At 35.5% G+C, this 17,450-nt stretch overlaps 2 protein-coding genes across 2 annotated transcripts in view; both read left to right on the top strand.

Annotated features, from left to right (window-relative positions):
* LOC127844274 (DNA replication factor Cdt1-like) overlaps positions 1-17,450 on the top strand; it is a 228,731-nt gene that overhangs the window by 82,368 nt on the left and 128,913 nt on the right. The gene's annotated exons all lie outside the window — the stretch shown is intronic.
* On the top strand, positions 5,680-13,007 carry LOC127844281 (uncharacterized protein C20orf85-like). Its single transcript, XM_052374378.1, has 3 exons — positions 5,680-6,464; positions 9,202-9,283; positions 12,020-13,007. The coding sequence occupies exons 1-3, from the start codon at positions 6,391-6,393 to the stop codon at positions 12,272-12,274; spliced, it is 411 nt and encodes a 136-aa protein (XP_052230338.1). The 5' UTR covers positions 5,680-6,390; the 3' UTR covers positions 12,275-13,007.

Raw genomic sequence — 17,450 nt, 5'->3', positions numbered from 1 at the left:
ATTCTTTTTTTGTCGTGTAAGTTTTATTTATTATAAATTACCGCCTATAAGTTTACCAAAACCCGCCCGGATAATAAAAAATAGACCAGATTCTAATATCTTTGGATTACAAACCAACATTTGTTTGGGAAATTTCGTTATGTGAAAAAAAACAATCCCTGAAAAATGTCCGCATTCATTTCATAATAAGTTTTCATATACATAATACCTAGCTGTTGATCACTTATTAAAGTCAACCATTTAAAGTAGTAAGGCTAGGATTTGAGCTTGTTCAACTGTGACATTCGGAATATTATTAAACTAATTTAATTCCATAATACATTAATTACCGGTACTTAATATTTAATAGAACGAATATGAGTCGCGTGTCATACAAACACGGGTCTTATGTAATATGTGGCCAGAATTTTTTGGTTTAATTAGCGGACTTGGTAGCTCGTGACTGGGCGGAAGCGCAGACTGATATGGAGATTCGCTGGTCTCATATCGCATAAGATAAAGATAATATTTCATCATGACGCTGCTCATGAGCATATGTTCTCACATTCATACCATGACTTTTGAAAAAAGCTGAATATCACGTTGGTTCATGTTTTAGTTACTGCTATGTTATTTATCTTAATAATTGCGAAAATCACGATAGTAGCTCAAGCTGTTCCTATTCATGACAATATGCCACAATGGGTATACGCTGTACAAAGTAAATGCCCTCTATGCTGCCCCATTTGGCATTTGACCTCTAAGTGGGACCTTGAACACTGAACTAGGACCAGGGTGCGACACCTGTCTCTACACGGTGCACTTTTTAACAATAAACTACATATAATGATATATTAAATGTGCATGATGAATTCATGATGTTACGGTCCGGGCGAGTTCGGACGAACAAACGCATCAATACAAAATAGTTAAAAACATATTTCATGCTTATGTAAAATGGCTTTACGCAAAATAATTGTTATGCATGAACTTACCAAAAATTGTCAACAATTTCTGGATAAAGATTTCTCCCGTTTAAATGTTAGCCTCTTTCATTATTCAAGGAAAACAAACATAACAGCGTAAGGTTTAACGACAGGCATGCATTTATTAATAGAGGTGGCTCGTTTTGTCAATACATTTAAGTCAATACACCAACAAGGGGTATTCTCTTAAAGTATATTATTAATGTATATCAGATTTTTGGGCGCTCTCACATATATACCCTTTTGTTCCAGTTAGCTGAAAACAGCTGAAGGCGCACTCTGCCCTTCATCATGTGCTCCATGCATTTTTACAACAGGCATGCTCTGCTATATTTTCTTCAAAACATCGGATATAGCAGTTATACATCTCTTTAATATAACTTATATACAGACAATAAGGTTTAAAAAATCACTTTTGTAATGTAGCAAGTTACAGATAATATAATATATATATCTTAAACTTAACGCTACATTACAAAAGTTAAACATATTAATGCCATTGTTTTCATTACATTAAAGGCCCACTTTTCCGCAATTTAATCCGCAAAGCGTACATCCTGTTTCAGTCTAAAAAATAGTATTTTACTCTACGAATGCACATGTACTCACGAGTCTTACGATAGAAAATAATATTGAACCTCTCTTTCCTCGAATGTGTCGTACGTAAAGAACATATTTTGTTGGGTTTACCTTCAATAACTTGTTTATACCGATATCTATGAACTTAAAAAACAAGAAGGCTAATTTGCGTATATATTCAATTTAAATATAAATAAAGCGTGGCTAAACGGGTTAAAATGTACATCATCTACTTTCAACAAAAACTCGGAAAGAATGCATTTTTTAAATCAGTTACAAATAGCCTCCATTAAGCACAGTCAACCTCTGTCTATGCATATATGCACGCCCCCTACCCCCTCCCCCACCCCAAAAATAAAATAAAAATAATAAAAAATAATAATTAAAAAAATCCCACTATTTTCTTTCTCTCACCTGAGTGATGAATGTAAGCTTTTGTGATCACTCCATGCCCGTCGTCTTTCGTCACGTGGTGTGTGTCAACTTGTACCACTACATTCGATCTTGATGAAACTCTAAAATCAGGGTCACGTGAGTCCAAACACTACGCCATCCAATTTAATCTTTAACAAGCAAATTCGTTGAAATGATATCCCCCGCCAATATGCTTCTGGACACAAAAGGGTTATATTTGACACTAAAAAAAGCATTTTTTCAAGATACAAAGGGCCATAACTCCGTTATTAACAGATGATGTACAATGCAATTAGGCGTGCATCGTCCTCTTATCCATATATATATACTCATACCAAGTTTCAATGAAATCCGCCAAAGCACTTCCAAGATATGGCTCCGGACACACACAAAAAGCATTTTTTCAAGATACAAAGGGCCATAACTCCGTTATTTACAGATGGTATACAATGCCATTTGGCGTGCATCATCCTCTTATAATCCATATATATACTCAAATCAAGGTATAATGAAAACCCCAAAAGCACTTCCAAGATATGGCTCAGGACGGACGGAAAGACGGAAGGACGGACGGAAGGACGGACGGACAACGCCAAAACAATATCCCTCCGCCTATGGCGGGGGATAAAAATAAAAAGTTACCACTGTAGAGGCCACATTTATTACTCAAGCTTGATGAGCTATGTCAAAATGTTTATCTTTAAAATATGCATGATGCTTTCGTTATTGTTTATTTAATACATGTGCGTAATATTGTTTTTGTTTTTATTGCCATTTACTCTAAAGGCATTTGGTCATTTGTTAAATAAAAGACAAGCGGGTGGAAATGAGACGTTCTCTCCCGATAGCCGCGCTCGGGGAAAACGGTGCTTATTCGAGTGTAGGACATTAGCCCTCTGGGACATTAGCCCCTAGGACAAAAGCCCCTAGGACATTAGCCCCTTTGGACATTAGCCCCCTAGGACATTTGCCCTTTAGGACATTAGCCCCTACCTATGTTTACATTCATTTTTTAGGCATTTAATTTCATCTTTTTTTAAATTAATGGGTTATTTTTTTAAAACAGCAACAACAACAATATATGTTACTTATATATCTAATTGTAAGATAATTTTAGACTTCTGGATGGTGTCAGATAGCAAAATGTTTGCAAAATAAGTCCAAAGATAAAAATAATAAAGAAATTGTAAAAAAAAAACACAAAATTTACGTGTGTGATACAAGCTATATATATTGTTTCTATATACATATGAAATTTAAAAAATGGAATAAAATGCTTACCTGTAAAAAAAGTTTTGAAGGTTTTAAAACACCTGGGGGCTAATGTCCTAGCATGCACTTTTTAAAAGGGGCTTTTGTCCTAGGGGCTTATGTCCTAGGGGCTAATGTCCTAGAGGGCTTATGTCCGTACCCCGCTTTATTCGTGTGCGTAATCACGGCCGTTAATCACGGCCGCCACCTCTTTTTTTAGATGCATTAATAAATGAGCAAATGCTAATACCGAGGTGGCGCACAAGCCCGGTTGTTATGAAATTGAACGGATAATTTTACAGGGTCATTAGGTTTTATATGTGTTTTTTTCAATATATGTCGCATTATTGTTAAAATTCGGCCAATATAGTGCAATTCAGCGAAGATAAATTCATCCAAAAATGGACAGAAACATACAATCACAACCCATTTGGAAACTTGAGGATATTTATAAGTTGTGCCATGGTAGAATTCGTACAAGCAAATCGATGTCTTTTGACTGTGTGACGAGCTCATGACATAAAATGATTGCTTGGAATATTTTTAAATTAATGCATGCACAAAAACGTCGGCTTCTAACCGATCTAATAGATAAATTTGCATTTTTTTTCAAAAGGAGATGGAGCCAATTCCAAGGAGGTGGCGCTCAGATTAGGAGGTGGTGCCAATGCACATTTATAGCTATGTTAAAGTGATATATTTTATGAAATGGTTTCTATTATGTTTGCAGAACTTACACTTATTTTTGTAAGTTGACTACTTCAGCACATTTGAGTCGCGTGCGTTTTAATTAGAAAAAGTAGTTTTATAATAATGGCTTGATGGATTTAAACTTTCGTCTTTGTAAGATAAGAACATTTAACACGTATTATTATTTTATACACAACAGTTAACGTAAAAGACCGAGCTATCCTCATTTTTTTGGAGTTGATAGTGGGAAAAACAAAATATTTATGAGCCTAAAGTAAATAAAATATATGGCCTTTAGTAAATTAAGAATTTGGATTAAGGGACACAAATCATCGTTTCAAGAAGATTTTATCTTAGATTTATTTCGTGCATTATCATACTGTATACAAAAATTGATGTTGATGAACTATTTTGATAATGTTGAGAATTAAGTTATTGGTGTTATTGAGTATTACACATTTTTTGGTATATATCGTACAATCTGTTTTATTCATGTTTGTGACTTCTTAATTGAGTTGCTCACTTATTTATCTAAAAACTACATCTCATTTACTATAGAACGTGTTTATGTTCTGCTGTAAAGATTTGGACCATCGTATCTACGTTGAAAAATAAAGTAAATATTTAAAAAAAAACATCTATCAAATGTACGTCATGTGCTGATCTCATTGCGATACGACTGTTAATTGATACATCCTGCAACGGCGCCAACTCCTATCATTAGCGCCACCTCCTTAGCATTGGCTCACTCCCTTTTATCTATTACGTCAGCAAGAAGCTACCATTTTAGTGAATGCAGCATATAATATATGATGTACGCAATAGTTTGATGTCGTTAGCGATTTAATTGGGTGGAAATTTGATCGGCACAAAGGCAAAAATCATCGAAATGCTTTTTAAAAACCACCATGCCACAACTTATAAAGGTATATGTTTCTGTACATTTTTGGATAATTTCATTTTTGGTGAATCGCATTACATGGCCCGATTTTAAAAATAATGCGATATATGCTGAAAAAACATAACAAACCCATGCACACTGCAAAATTATTAACGAAATTTGAAAACATCTGGGCCTGAGCGCCACCTCGTAAGTTGCATTGGCTCATTTATTTATGCATCTCAAAAAGAGGTGGCGCCCGTGATTAATGGTCGTGGTAATGTGTCGTCCAAGATTAACTTGTGCAGCCCTGACAGGGACAGGAACATATATTATTCGAAATTTAAGAATAGTATTGCTTTGAAGTTGAACTGATCGAGAAGTTCGGATGAACCATTTCTTGACTTATTGGAGCGTTTCTTTCATCCAACGATCATTTGGTTATATTGTCCTAGCAGTAATATTGGCAAATGTTGAACACCGTGTAGAGGATTAGTTATGGGAGCTAACCCATAGAAACTCGCTCTGGGAAAACACGGCCTAATGCATGTGCGTTAAGTGTCGCCTCAGATTAGCCTATGCAGTCGAAAATCCATTTGCGACGGAAAGTGTTCAGATAACATTTAAGATATATGCCTTTACCCCAATATGTGTAGGCAGCGCTTTGATTTTTGCTACCAAAGAACGCGGGCTCGAAATCCTGCCAAATGATTTTTCAAACTTTTCTTGATATTTTAATTGTTGTATATTATTTAAACTACTTTAGGTTGATTAATAAATACATTTAATAACATAAAATAATAAACATTAATACATAAGCCTCTGTCAAGCGTTATGGCACATTTAACTATATAAACCTAAGATGTTTCTTGAACGCAACAGCAGAACTGTAGAAGACATGATTAGGTACGTACTCTTCTATAAATTGTGGCCACAGTGGTTGTTCTTGTTCGCCGATAATACGAGTATAATATATGTTTTGCAGACGACAGTCTAGTTCGGATCGTCTAATCTCAATAAAGCTATCGATTAGTAAGACAATTAAAGTGCGGCGTAAGAAATCCTTTTTGTTATTTAAAACAATGTTTGAAAATAGTCTTATTGGATAATCCAAGATATTAACTTTAAACGATAGGACCGTTTATTCGGTGATCAAAACAAAATAATTTCAAACCATTTTGTTTATCGATTGATTAAGTTACAGGATTTACAACTCAATCGCCCAATACAGTCAAACAAAAGCGTCGCCTTAGTGCAAACATTCTAAAACTTAACCACGGGGTAGTAAAACACAGATATGCCGATTTAAGTGTACATTCTTAATTTGAAATGGAAAGTGGTCTGAAGTTCATACATATTGTTAATCTCTGCAAGTCGAGACGGTGTGGTTGTTAGGGTATAGAAAACATAGGAGTTATTTGTATCGCGCATACAAGACATCTATTCGACGTTTCGAAAACGCACTTGATCGTAAATTAAATTTTATTACTCCAGGATATTGATAGAGGATTAGTTATTGAAAGTGTTCACCGTAATTTATTTATGTTTTGAGGAATTCAAAATAGGTTGATATTTGGTTGTTAAACTGAAACAAGGAGTTTAGATAATAATATGGCTGCGGCGGACAAAGGGCTGAAAGCGAACGCAGCTTCAAAATGTAACTTCGTGGCTCAAGACCAGATATGGTAAGTATTTTATTATTATAAATTGATAAACATATATCTTTATTAATAGACATACACACATTACATAATATATTTACAACAAGATGCATTTCATTGCTTCTACTGGTTTATTATCCATTTATTATATTGATGATAGTTATAATATTATGACAAGTGTGCATTTTAAGCATGTTTGTAAAACAAATTGTAATCAAATTAAATATATATCGATATATATGTTCCTGTATGTGTATAATAATTTCTTCATAACATGTGCATTGGTAGAGCCAAATACATGATATATTTTCTCTGTGTTTTTTTTCTTATACAGGGTTTGATTCAGTCTTAAATAACACAGACACAATTGCTACACAAATCTGTCCAAATGGCAATCAGGTTCTATAATGGAAATTAAAGTCCATTTTTGTGCTAATAGAAGGCGTTCGTATTTATCAATGTTGCGACTGGCGTTTATATCTTTTATTTCAATTATTGTGTACGTCTGTACAGGAACATGTCGTTGAAATCATAAACCTTCACATGAACATCTTATGAGCTGTAACCGAAACTCCAACAAATAATCTCTTGCACATGTATTTCATATCGCGTTCTTTAACGCTTTTACAATGCGCCTGGAATATGTCATCATAATGGTCTGCAAAATGTCATCTTAAAGGTTTTGAAAATGTCACATTAAAGGCCAACAAAATGCCATCTTCAAGGTTTTCAAAATGTCACCTTAAAGTCCAGCAAAATGTCACCTTAAAGGCCAACAAAATGTCATCTTAAATGTTTTGAAAATGTCACCTTAAAGGCCTGCAAAATGTCATCGTAAAGGTTACAGCATGTCATCTTACATGTTTTATAATGTCAGTAACGGTAAATGAAAATCCACATATGTCTGCTTTTATCTTGTTCAATTAGACAGAACGGCAATATAAAACGTTTGTTATAAATAAAATTGAAAAGATTATAAAATAACTAGGCCTATATGACTCTAAAGGCAGCTTCCATTGATCGTTTTCATTTAAGTAATTCAAACACAAACATGGTTTAACTGAACGTTTATTGAACAAAATCTTACACTGCAACAGTTTGTTGGTTCAGGTTTAGGCTTTCAATAAATACAAGTCATTGACTGGTTCTTTTCTTGAAGCTAAGTTAAAGGTCAACCAAACTTGTAAAGAAATTAACTTCAAAGAACGAAAAAGTATGTTTGCATATAAATTAGTTTTGCGTTTGCAAAATGTGAGCCGCGCTTTAGGAAAACCTGACTTAAATGCCTATGCGTAGACGTGAGACGTGCCTATGCGTAGACGTGAGACGTCATTTTACGCACATGCTTTAGGCCCTGTTTTCCCAGAGCGTCGTTGGTTTATTGGATATCAGCGCTCTTGTCGTGATCGTTAAGTTTAATTTTACCATCATCTGAAATCCAATACAGTTTTAAGCAAATGTATTGATTACGACCAGGAACCCACTTAATCACAGCAATCATTGCTGGACACTTACAGAGAGATAACAGTTAGATGAGAACGAAATTTGACCCAAACCGTTAATTCTTCGATTTAAGTTGCACTTCTACTGAGCCAGTTGATCGTGAAATGTTTGAATATACAATAAGAAACGCAGGTTTATGTATTGATAATGTAGCTTTTTTAAATTTTAATTGAAAATTAAACGTAGATGAGAATGAAATTTGACCCAAACCATAAATGCTTCGATTCACGATATATTTGTTTGAGCCAGTATGTCGTGAAATGTTAAATTTCACGATAAAGGAACCAGGTATAGGTATTGATTTCTGTTGGGGCTTTATTAGTTGACAACTGCGTTGGTCTCAAAAAGCGATGTCGACAAATATCACCGGAATATCGGTAGGCTTTGGTGCCAAGTTATCTCAGGCGATCGATGTGTCCACCTGGATATTTTTAATAATGCAATAACTAGCAGGTTTGATATCCTATTACTGAGGGTAGGGGTGATGAATGGTCATAGGTTATTGCCAACTGTGGGCATCACGTGCCAATTAAATATTTCGAGCCTATCTGTTGATTTGATTAAATAGCATTAAATATCGGTTGTTCGACAGTATGAAAATCTAGGTGAGTTCTTCACTTTTTAAACTTACTTAATTTTTGAAAAGTCAAAGTAACAAAAGGCCTGTGGATATTGACTTTGAACATTATTTTATACTGGAATTGTGCTGTTTTAACTACAAAATTTCATTTTTATTAAAGCTATTGAAATAACCATTTCATTCAGCAATGTTTATGCCTATTATCGATGGCTGTTTTCAATAGCTGTCAGTTGGTTTATATCGATAATGGGGGTTTAAATGTTGGATTTATAGGTATTAAAATAACCTATACGTTATGCGCTTCCCATGTTTATAATACGGATTATTGGTAGCGGTAAGTCATAATCCGCGTTTTAAACTCTGTGCTATTAAACATTATCATTCCAGGTGGCAATATCTGCTCAGTAAGTTATGAAATAAGAGATTTAAATACGTGGTATTGCATAAAAGAGATTAATGATTAAAAGAATGAAGAAATCACTACCGGTTAACCGCTTTAAATAACATTATTGTCATAAAATAAAAATAATTTATAGCAACTCAACCACTCGGCGTTACAGATAACCGCAACATCCTAACTACCGGTAAGCGTGTTTTGGGTATCGAACTTTTGACTCACGATTCTTACAAGCTAAGCAAAATTGTCAATGCCTCATGCGGACATTTCCCGATTTACAGGAAAGACCACGTGAAGTTGGAGGAGACGGCGTCTCGCTTCTGGCCGAACAAGTGGAAGTTCATGACGACGAAATACGAAGATGTAAGATAACACTAGGAACAGAAGTATCATACGAGTTATCTTCACACAAAGTCATTGTTCGTTCGCATTTGTGAGCCCTTAAACGATATGTATCCCCATATATATATTTGCTATTATACGATTATTTGCAGTTCGAACACGGGATGTTATTATTGAAGAATCATAATTGGGATATCTTACTTCATTTTAGACTGCGCAACAACCGGACTTGCCTTTTAGACAATAGACTTTCAAAACTCCATTGCTTTCAAGATTACTGACCATATGACGAATCCAAATAAATTCTTATGTTGCATGAACATATCTATTGTGTAACCTTGTTTACAATCTGGAAGTCACATTTAAGTCCAATCTTTATTTAACTAACTCAGAACACAATGCTCTAATGATATCTAGCCCGAGTTCGAAAATGGTCCCGATTCGTTGTTAATCTTGGTTCCAGAGCGGCGGGTCAGTTGTTGTTTTTTCACATCATATATCAGCCGAGTTTGAAAATAAAACGATCGGCTGAAACACATGGCTGCAAGGGCGAGCAGTTTTCTTATATGGCAATAATGAAATCTTATAACCCTTATTAGCAGGTTTGTTTGTTTATTTTTTATAATGCCATTTTTGCTCAGATGCTTTGTTCTGCGTTGACATTGTATTTCCAGTAAGTACACATTAATTGGTTGCTTACCACGTATGTATCGTTTTTATAAACGCGTTATAAAACCTGTATTATAATAACAATGAAAAGATGTCCCCGCGGACATTTAGTTTTACAAGAAGTATGCCAATATGTAAAGGTCATTTAAGGTGAAAAGCTGTGTTAAACAGCTACGCCGAAAAAGGTTCTGGGTAAAAGGAAAGTCAAAGGCTTATTTATTACACAATCATCACAAACGTTTCTCAGAACAGTTCAATTTTGTTCGGGTCAAAGGCGAACCTTTGATTCTCTTGTTTTTGTTTAAACGTTTCAACGTCTTAATAACTCTGTCCCACGACTTATCGGGAACTAATTAGTAGGTCGTGGTAATGAGTTAGTTAGCCATTCGAACAAGGCAATAAATTTGTGTTGACTAAATAATCAACTTACCTTAATCCACGCAATTTGAAATGCATTTAAAACGCGATTCTGTCATATTAATATCGTTTGAAACTACGTCTGCCTCCTTTGTGACAGCCATATTGAAACTTGCGGTGAACAGCATGTATTTTGATAAGTTGCAATCAAACCCAACGAAACAAACAAACAATAATATATCTTGATTGATTAATTGATTGTTTGAATGATTATGTCGGTATCACGAGTAAATTAACTCGCTCCCGAGCATAACTAATTAGTTCACACGAGCTTCAACGAGTTTTACAACGACATACGAACTCGTTGCAACGTTGTAGTTATCTCGTTAAGTCGAGAGAATGAGTTACTAAGTCGTGGGTAGGACATATATACTAACATGGAAAGGTCACATCTGTGCAACCGTAGTGTCCTAACCTGCGACATTTCTTAAATAAATAGTCAAATCACAATGCCCTCCCCGGAGGATACGCTCCTCTTGTAGTTTATATTTTCCCCCTTCATTCTGGTTAACGGCATATATTGTGATATGACAGATCTATGGTCGGAGACTTGTCATATTAAGCGTTTTTTAAAACTCTTATTGACCTCCTTAGATTGGTGAAGTCGCCTCTGTCATACATTAAATTCATCGGTATTATATGAATATGCGCTTCTTTGCTCAGGACTTCATCGCTCCCTAAAGACTGTATTTGCTATTCTGAGCTTCCTAAAGGTAGAACAACTTTGCCGATGAATTGTATCTACTAAGGTTAATGGATAACAACTTTTCGACCTTACGGGCGCGTCAGATGCTGCCGATAATTGAGCCACTGTATTCGTTCTTTAATTCAGTCACTGAATTAAAGAACGAATACAGTGGCTCAATTATCGCACTGAATTAAAGAACGAATACAGTGGCTCAATTATCGGCAGCATCTGACGCGCCCGTAAGGTCGAAAAGTTGTTATCCATTAACCTGAGTCAGAAATACGTTGGTGCGCTATCTCAAACCTATGAGTTAAATCTGGTTGTTGTAAGTTAATTGCAGCGGTCATTGTCGGCATATTGTCAGATTGTTTTACCACTGTGATCTATGCCCGATTATTTATAATTGAACATGTTCACTTAATGACTGACCGACGGGTTATTTGCATATATCAGGTCGTTGCGGTATGTTTTTCCTGCAAAAAGTTATTGTCCCATTGTCTGGGTTCCTTCGCTTACAATGAACCCATCCCTTGACATAACGCATTTGGCATCCATCAGTTTCACTGATTTTTTTCTGACAATAAAAACTTCGTTGTATTGAAATCAATGGTGATTTGCAAACCATTTTCAGCGGAACGAGACATGTAAAATGCTCGGATTAAAAGTGTTCATACATAGCTAACCCAATTATATTATTGTTTGCATTTATGTAAACAATAGTATTTTCCATATTTAGCATGTGAACTTCACACAAAAAAATCAATGAAACTCCAATGTAACGAACGAATCACCTAAAGGCTTTTGTTATTCACTGTTTGTAAAGTGCCATTGAACGAATAGCAGAAATTTTAACTTAGGGATAAATATATTGATATATTATCTGCGCAAAAAATTTCGCATTTTCGCCACCATTTTTTATACTTACAGTTCATTATATAATTCTAATCCTCTTCGAGTTATGATTAAAACTCTCTCGTTTTCAGTTAGTTAAAGACGAAATACCCAAGAAAGAAAAACGCCACAAAGACGTGGAGCCTATAGAGCCGCACCCCGTAACACCCATAGAAAAATATATCAAAGTGGATCCCTCTCCCAAGCCCTATCCGCGAACTACTGCACAGAATATTGGTTGGAGGTCAACAGAGGCCGCCCTGGCGCTAGACAGGTACGGGAAGTACGCGAAACCCAAGGGTGGATTGGTGCGCCAATTAAAATGGCCTAATGAGGCAATCTCTTAACACTCATCTCCCAATTGGCTTTAACCCAATCCATAACAGGGGTCGCTCTTGCAAATCTTCTTTACCACAAAATTACTAAGGGACCTCACTGTGAGAAGTTTGCTTCCTTATTGACGTGGAGAAGAAACTTTTATAACCGGCTATATGTTAAAATGTAAAGGCAATGTTCCCGAACAACACTATGTTAATGTGAGCGTTCCAATTGTACATTAGTTTTAGTGTACTCTCTCCACAAAAACATTTCATTATTTATAATGGTTTATTATGATATATTATGAACAGTATTATTGTGAACATGTTTAAGTAATGTATAACTTTTTTTTTACATAATTGACTTTCTCTTTTGTCAATGTTCCTAGCATGTCATGCGAAATTTTTTCGAAAAAGTAATTCCAAAACGGAAAAATGGTTGTGTTTACACGAAACGTTTTCTTGTAAAATTATACTCACAGCAATTGTAACTCATTATTGTATTTTTATAAATAAATAACTTTGTTCTGATGGTACTGTACAAACAGATAAATAGCTAAAAGGCAAAACTTATTTATTATGTAAAATTTGCTCGGTTTTCTGACGCATGCTTGCAACAATGCATATTCAGATGCGTTTTTTAATGTATATTGTAATGTTATATAGGTGTGCGTGGTTTGCAAATCTGGAAATGTACAAGCTTCTGTGATTGTATTTTATCAAATTGTTTATGTTACATTAAAAGTTGTAGTTGATAAGCGTACCATGTTTGTTTGTTACTTACTGCGTCATGACTGGATAATAATGTAGATGTGTATAGCTTTGGGGTCGAACAGTTCTTGTTTAATTAACACAGTAATTTCACATGATGGAACTTAAGCGCTCATCTGATTTCTCGGACACCAATTGTTGAAGACTTGACCTGAGGATCTTGTTCAACCTCACTTGATCCATATTTCAGCACGGCCTCCATTTTGTCAACATAAATGACCATTCTGGCCAAGTTTCCACATATATGCATGGATAAAGGGATGGTTTACTGCTAAATCCGATGTTTTGATGGAAGTATAGAAAAGCAAACCTGCTTTGTCATGTTACAAATAGGGTGTGAGAAAAATATTTTCAGTCGGCAATACATAAATTACATAAATTGACAAAAAAATCCAGAAAGCATTCGTTATTTTGGTAAGGCCACGACTTTTATATTTCTTGGTTTACAAAACCGCCGACCCTAATTTTTGGAAAATGGGAAAAAAAATAAAATCGGAAAATCGTCTTTTTTTTTAAATATTTCATTCCCGACCGCACTTCAAAATGAGCGAAATGAGAAAAAAAAACGATCCGGTTTGAGTACGGTTGCGAATAAAATCAAGTAAGTACAATCAACGATTGGTTCACATATATTGCAGAGATCGGGATATTTTTCAATGTGAAACATTATGTACCAGTCCTTTTATGGGCACTTCTCAAAATTTATTTCGGGTAAAAATTACAGACAATAAGAAAATCAGCGTCAGTCAAATGTCGACCCCATCAAAATTTATTTCCGTGTCTGTGACGCAACTATATTGTTTAACATGTTAATTATATTAAACAAACCCGATAGTATTTGATAATAAGTATAAATAATCCAATAAAACACTGCCATTATTTACGATATATGTGTTTAGGAATTTTGTAAACACGTCCGCCATAGTTTATAGGAACTGTACAGAAAGTTTGGAAATCGGAACAAATCGGTATATCTCGGAAAATCATTGATAAATGTATTTGTCGTTTCAATGCTTAGGGCCGAGTAATTTCGGCAAATCGGAACTCAACTTGTGTAAAACACTAGCTCAATTAACCGTTAAACTCCGCCTCCGTTCTCTGCAAAAGATTCGAAGGCGGAGCTATGCACGTGCTTTTATTAAATTGGAGGATTGCAATTGAGAAACAAACACACGATTGGTTCGGCATGTTGATTGCTAGACAAAGGAAGCCCATTTTTTCGGCGCGAAATTTGTCGCTTTATTGCTTCCGACAGAAAGCGGCTTTCCTTTGATGACGTCAAACTGTCAATTCACACAGACTGCACATTTTCGAAAAACTTTAACTGACTCCTTGTTTACAATTCCAGTAAAAAAAACACTTGCTAACATTAAACTTTGGATTAAATTATCAAAATAAAGCAAAAGCGAAGTTGACAAATATGATTAAATTAATTCGCGTCAGTTCAAATAAGACGTTTTGCGTTGTAAATCAACGAGTTTTCATGACAACAACAACTTTGACAAACATTACCGCGACGACGCATGGATCGATCTACCTCGATTTTTTTTTTCATGTACGATCTCATAAGTCGAGTAAGAGCAAACACATACCGGGTAATTTGTGTATGAGTAGTTTATCTTATATAAGATTTATGCAACGGGCATCGCATTGCGTAATGGTGCGCATCCAATTATGGAAATGAAGTGCAGTTTTTCGTTTTAATGGGAGAAGAACGCATGTCATGTAATGGAGTGTTTAAAATTGCCTGATGTTACATAAGGTGCTGTTAGGACTCATTTCATTTGAAGATATAGATGTGTTTCATTGCATAATTTGATTTTTTGTCTCTGTGTTAAGGTTATAAAAGATATGTTGTCTTTGTTCTGATGTTATTAGCATTAACTTTTTTTTCCAATGATGTTTTTTTTTTTTTTTTTTTTTTTCGACCGCCCGATGGACCATTTTCAAAATAATTTCTGTAAACCAATAAAAAAAAAGTCGTGGCCTAATATTTTACAGAGTTTTATGAGAGAACATCATAGCTAAATATCTTATGCGCCAAAGGTCAGACGCGTAGACAGCAGATTTGTTGAAGTGTTTTGTTCAAGACTTGTTATTCCGACCTCTACGTTCCTGAATACGAAATAGAAGAAACAGACGATTAAAGCAAGAAACGGTAGCACCAAACGGCCATATTCATTTAAAATGAAATAATTTAAAAATAATTAAAATAATTCAAAAAACATATCGGATGAAAACATGCGTCCTAACAAGATGTCATTTTTTTCAATAATTTACATGTAACCTCGCACAGTCGTCTGTTGTATACGCACACCCCGTGTTTCTAACGTAGACCATGAAATCACAATACAAAACTATACTGTATGACTGTGTACCTTTAGTGTGCATCATGTACGGTCACCTTCTTGAGCACAGGTGGTTAAAATGAAGTTTATTTAATTTGTATAAGAATATAAATAAATGATCACCTGAAAGTTTATAAACGTATAATATCAATTTATGAAAATATTAATTATAATTACGTGTAATTGTAGTTTTTATTCAAGAAACATCTATACATTTTATTTGTTTCAGAGGATTTGTTTAATTCTTTACCAAACAACAATGCGTTTTGTCAGCAAAACTGCCAACCTTACCGCTCTTACCTTCCACGTTATCTGTGTATGAAAGGGAAGTTCCGGTGTCTCAGCAACAAACCAATGAAACCGAACATATCGAACAAATCAGGACAACACTACTCAAGAGGAAGAATGTGAGCCTCGCTCAGGGAAAACGGCCTTTAAAGCATGTGCCTAAAGAGTCGTCGAAGATTAAGACGCCTAAGTTAGATTTTCGCTCAGAAGAGACTTCCATAACGAAAAATACCATACAAGTGTAAACTGTCGTTCCGTGATTAACCTGTGCATAAATGTGTCTTCTTGACGTGGTAACATGGTGTTTCTAAGATTTTATCGTATGGTCTATGTTTTTGATGCACGAGAAAAAGATTCAAGCCTCGAGTTGTAATAATGGGTGGTTTTAGGATGAGAGCACACGTAACCAAGATCAAACTGGTTATAGATATTCATAGGCGGATCCAGGGGGTGGGGCGGACGCGGCGTACGCCATCCCCCCCCCCCTCAAATCGCCAAACTAAAGTAAATTCATTTCATGTTTCACCCTTAACTAGATCTAAATCACCTTTTAACACATTTTCTTCTTTTTCTTTATAGTATTTTTTCGGCTATATCCATCCGTATTACGTATTAACTACATTTTTTGGCAATATAAAAAGGTACTTTAATGAAAGTACAAAAGGCGTGACATGCTCGATAAGTGGTTGTCAAAGCCTTCAAAATCACTAAAATCGTGGAGCTTCGGGGGGCCCTTTGCCCTGCACCCACCAGGGGCCCTAGCGGCCCCATGGACCCCCAGCAAATCTTTCACTATCCCCCCCCCCCTAACCAGAAATCCTCGATCCACCCCTGATATATTCTTATAAACATTCGTGCCCAATTTCCTCAATATATTTATAAATGTGCACGTAACATATCAATTTGAAAATTTATAGAGTAGTGAATATAACACAAGACGACGGCTGCGTCTAGCTCGGTCGTAACAAGTATTCAAACCCAATTTGATGAAAATACTAAACAAATAAAATGATGATCAATGCATCTCATTTAGATGATATGAATGAGTACTAACCTGGAAAATTTATAGCGCAGTGAATATAACACAAGATGATGGCTACGTCTAGCCCGTTAGTAATATATATTCAAACTGCGAATACGTGGCAAAACGTGCACTAAGAAACCGGCCGGGTTAGTAAAGTGTTGGCGCGCTGGACGACATAATTATCCCCACGCTTTTAAAAGGTTTTACTAACATTTTCATTTTACTAACAACATGCGTCATACATGATAATAACTTTTGACCCAGGGGTCGGATCAAATTTCCAAATGCACCGTCGCACATATGCTCATATCTACCATGTCTGTAAGTTTCAAGGTTCTAGTGCTAATAGTGCAGGAGGAGATATTGGCCGACCAAGCCCACCCAAAACTTTAAAATGGATACGAAACAATCATTTTACTGACAACATGCGACGCACATGATAATAACTTTTGACCCATGGGTCAGATCAAAATTCCAAATAGTGCACCGTCGCACATATGCTCATAGTTACGATGTGTGTACATGTACGTTTCAAGGTTCTAGTGCTAATAGTGTAGGAGGAGATAGTAGACAACCACGCCCACCCAAAATTTTGTTTTAACATAACTTCTTCATTTATTCACCAATTGACTTCAAATTAATACTGAACATCTCTTATGACAACACGGTCTATCTCGACCATCCATGTACACATTACCCACCCCAGGGCCATTGATAAAGGTAAAGGCAGCTTGGTTTCCGTCCTCTTTCTCGAGAGGTCCACGGGTACTACTTC

Source organism: Dreissena polymorpha, chromosome 9 (genome assembly GCF_020536995.1).
Source record: "Dreissena polymorpha isolate Duluth1 chromosome 9, UMN_Dpol_1.0, whole genome shotgun sequence".
Classification (NCBI taxonomy): Eukaryota; Metazoa; Mollusca; class Bivalvia; order Myida; family Dreissenidae; genus Dreissena; species Dreissena polymorpha.
The sequence above is the reverse complement of the archived record's forward strand: the minus strand, read 5'-3'. Positions and strand labels throughout refer to the sequence as shown.

Coding starts and splice junctions, on each gene's coding strand:
- LOC127844281 (XM_052374378.1), top strand. CDS start 6,391: ATGGCTGCGGCGGACAAAGGGCTGAAAGCGAACGCAGCTTCAAAATGT. Junction 6,465..9,201: donor GTGGCTCAAGACCAGATATG/GTAAGTATTTTA, acceptor CCCGATTTACAG/GAAAGACCACGTGAAGTTGG. Junction 9,284..12,019: donor TGACGACGAAATACGAAGAT/GTAAGATAACAC, acceptor TCTCGTTTTCAG/TTAGTTAAAGACGAAATACC.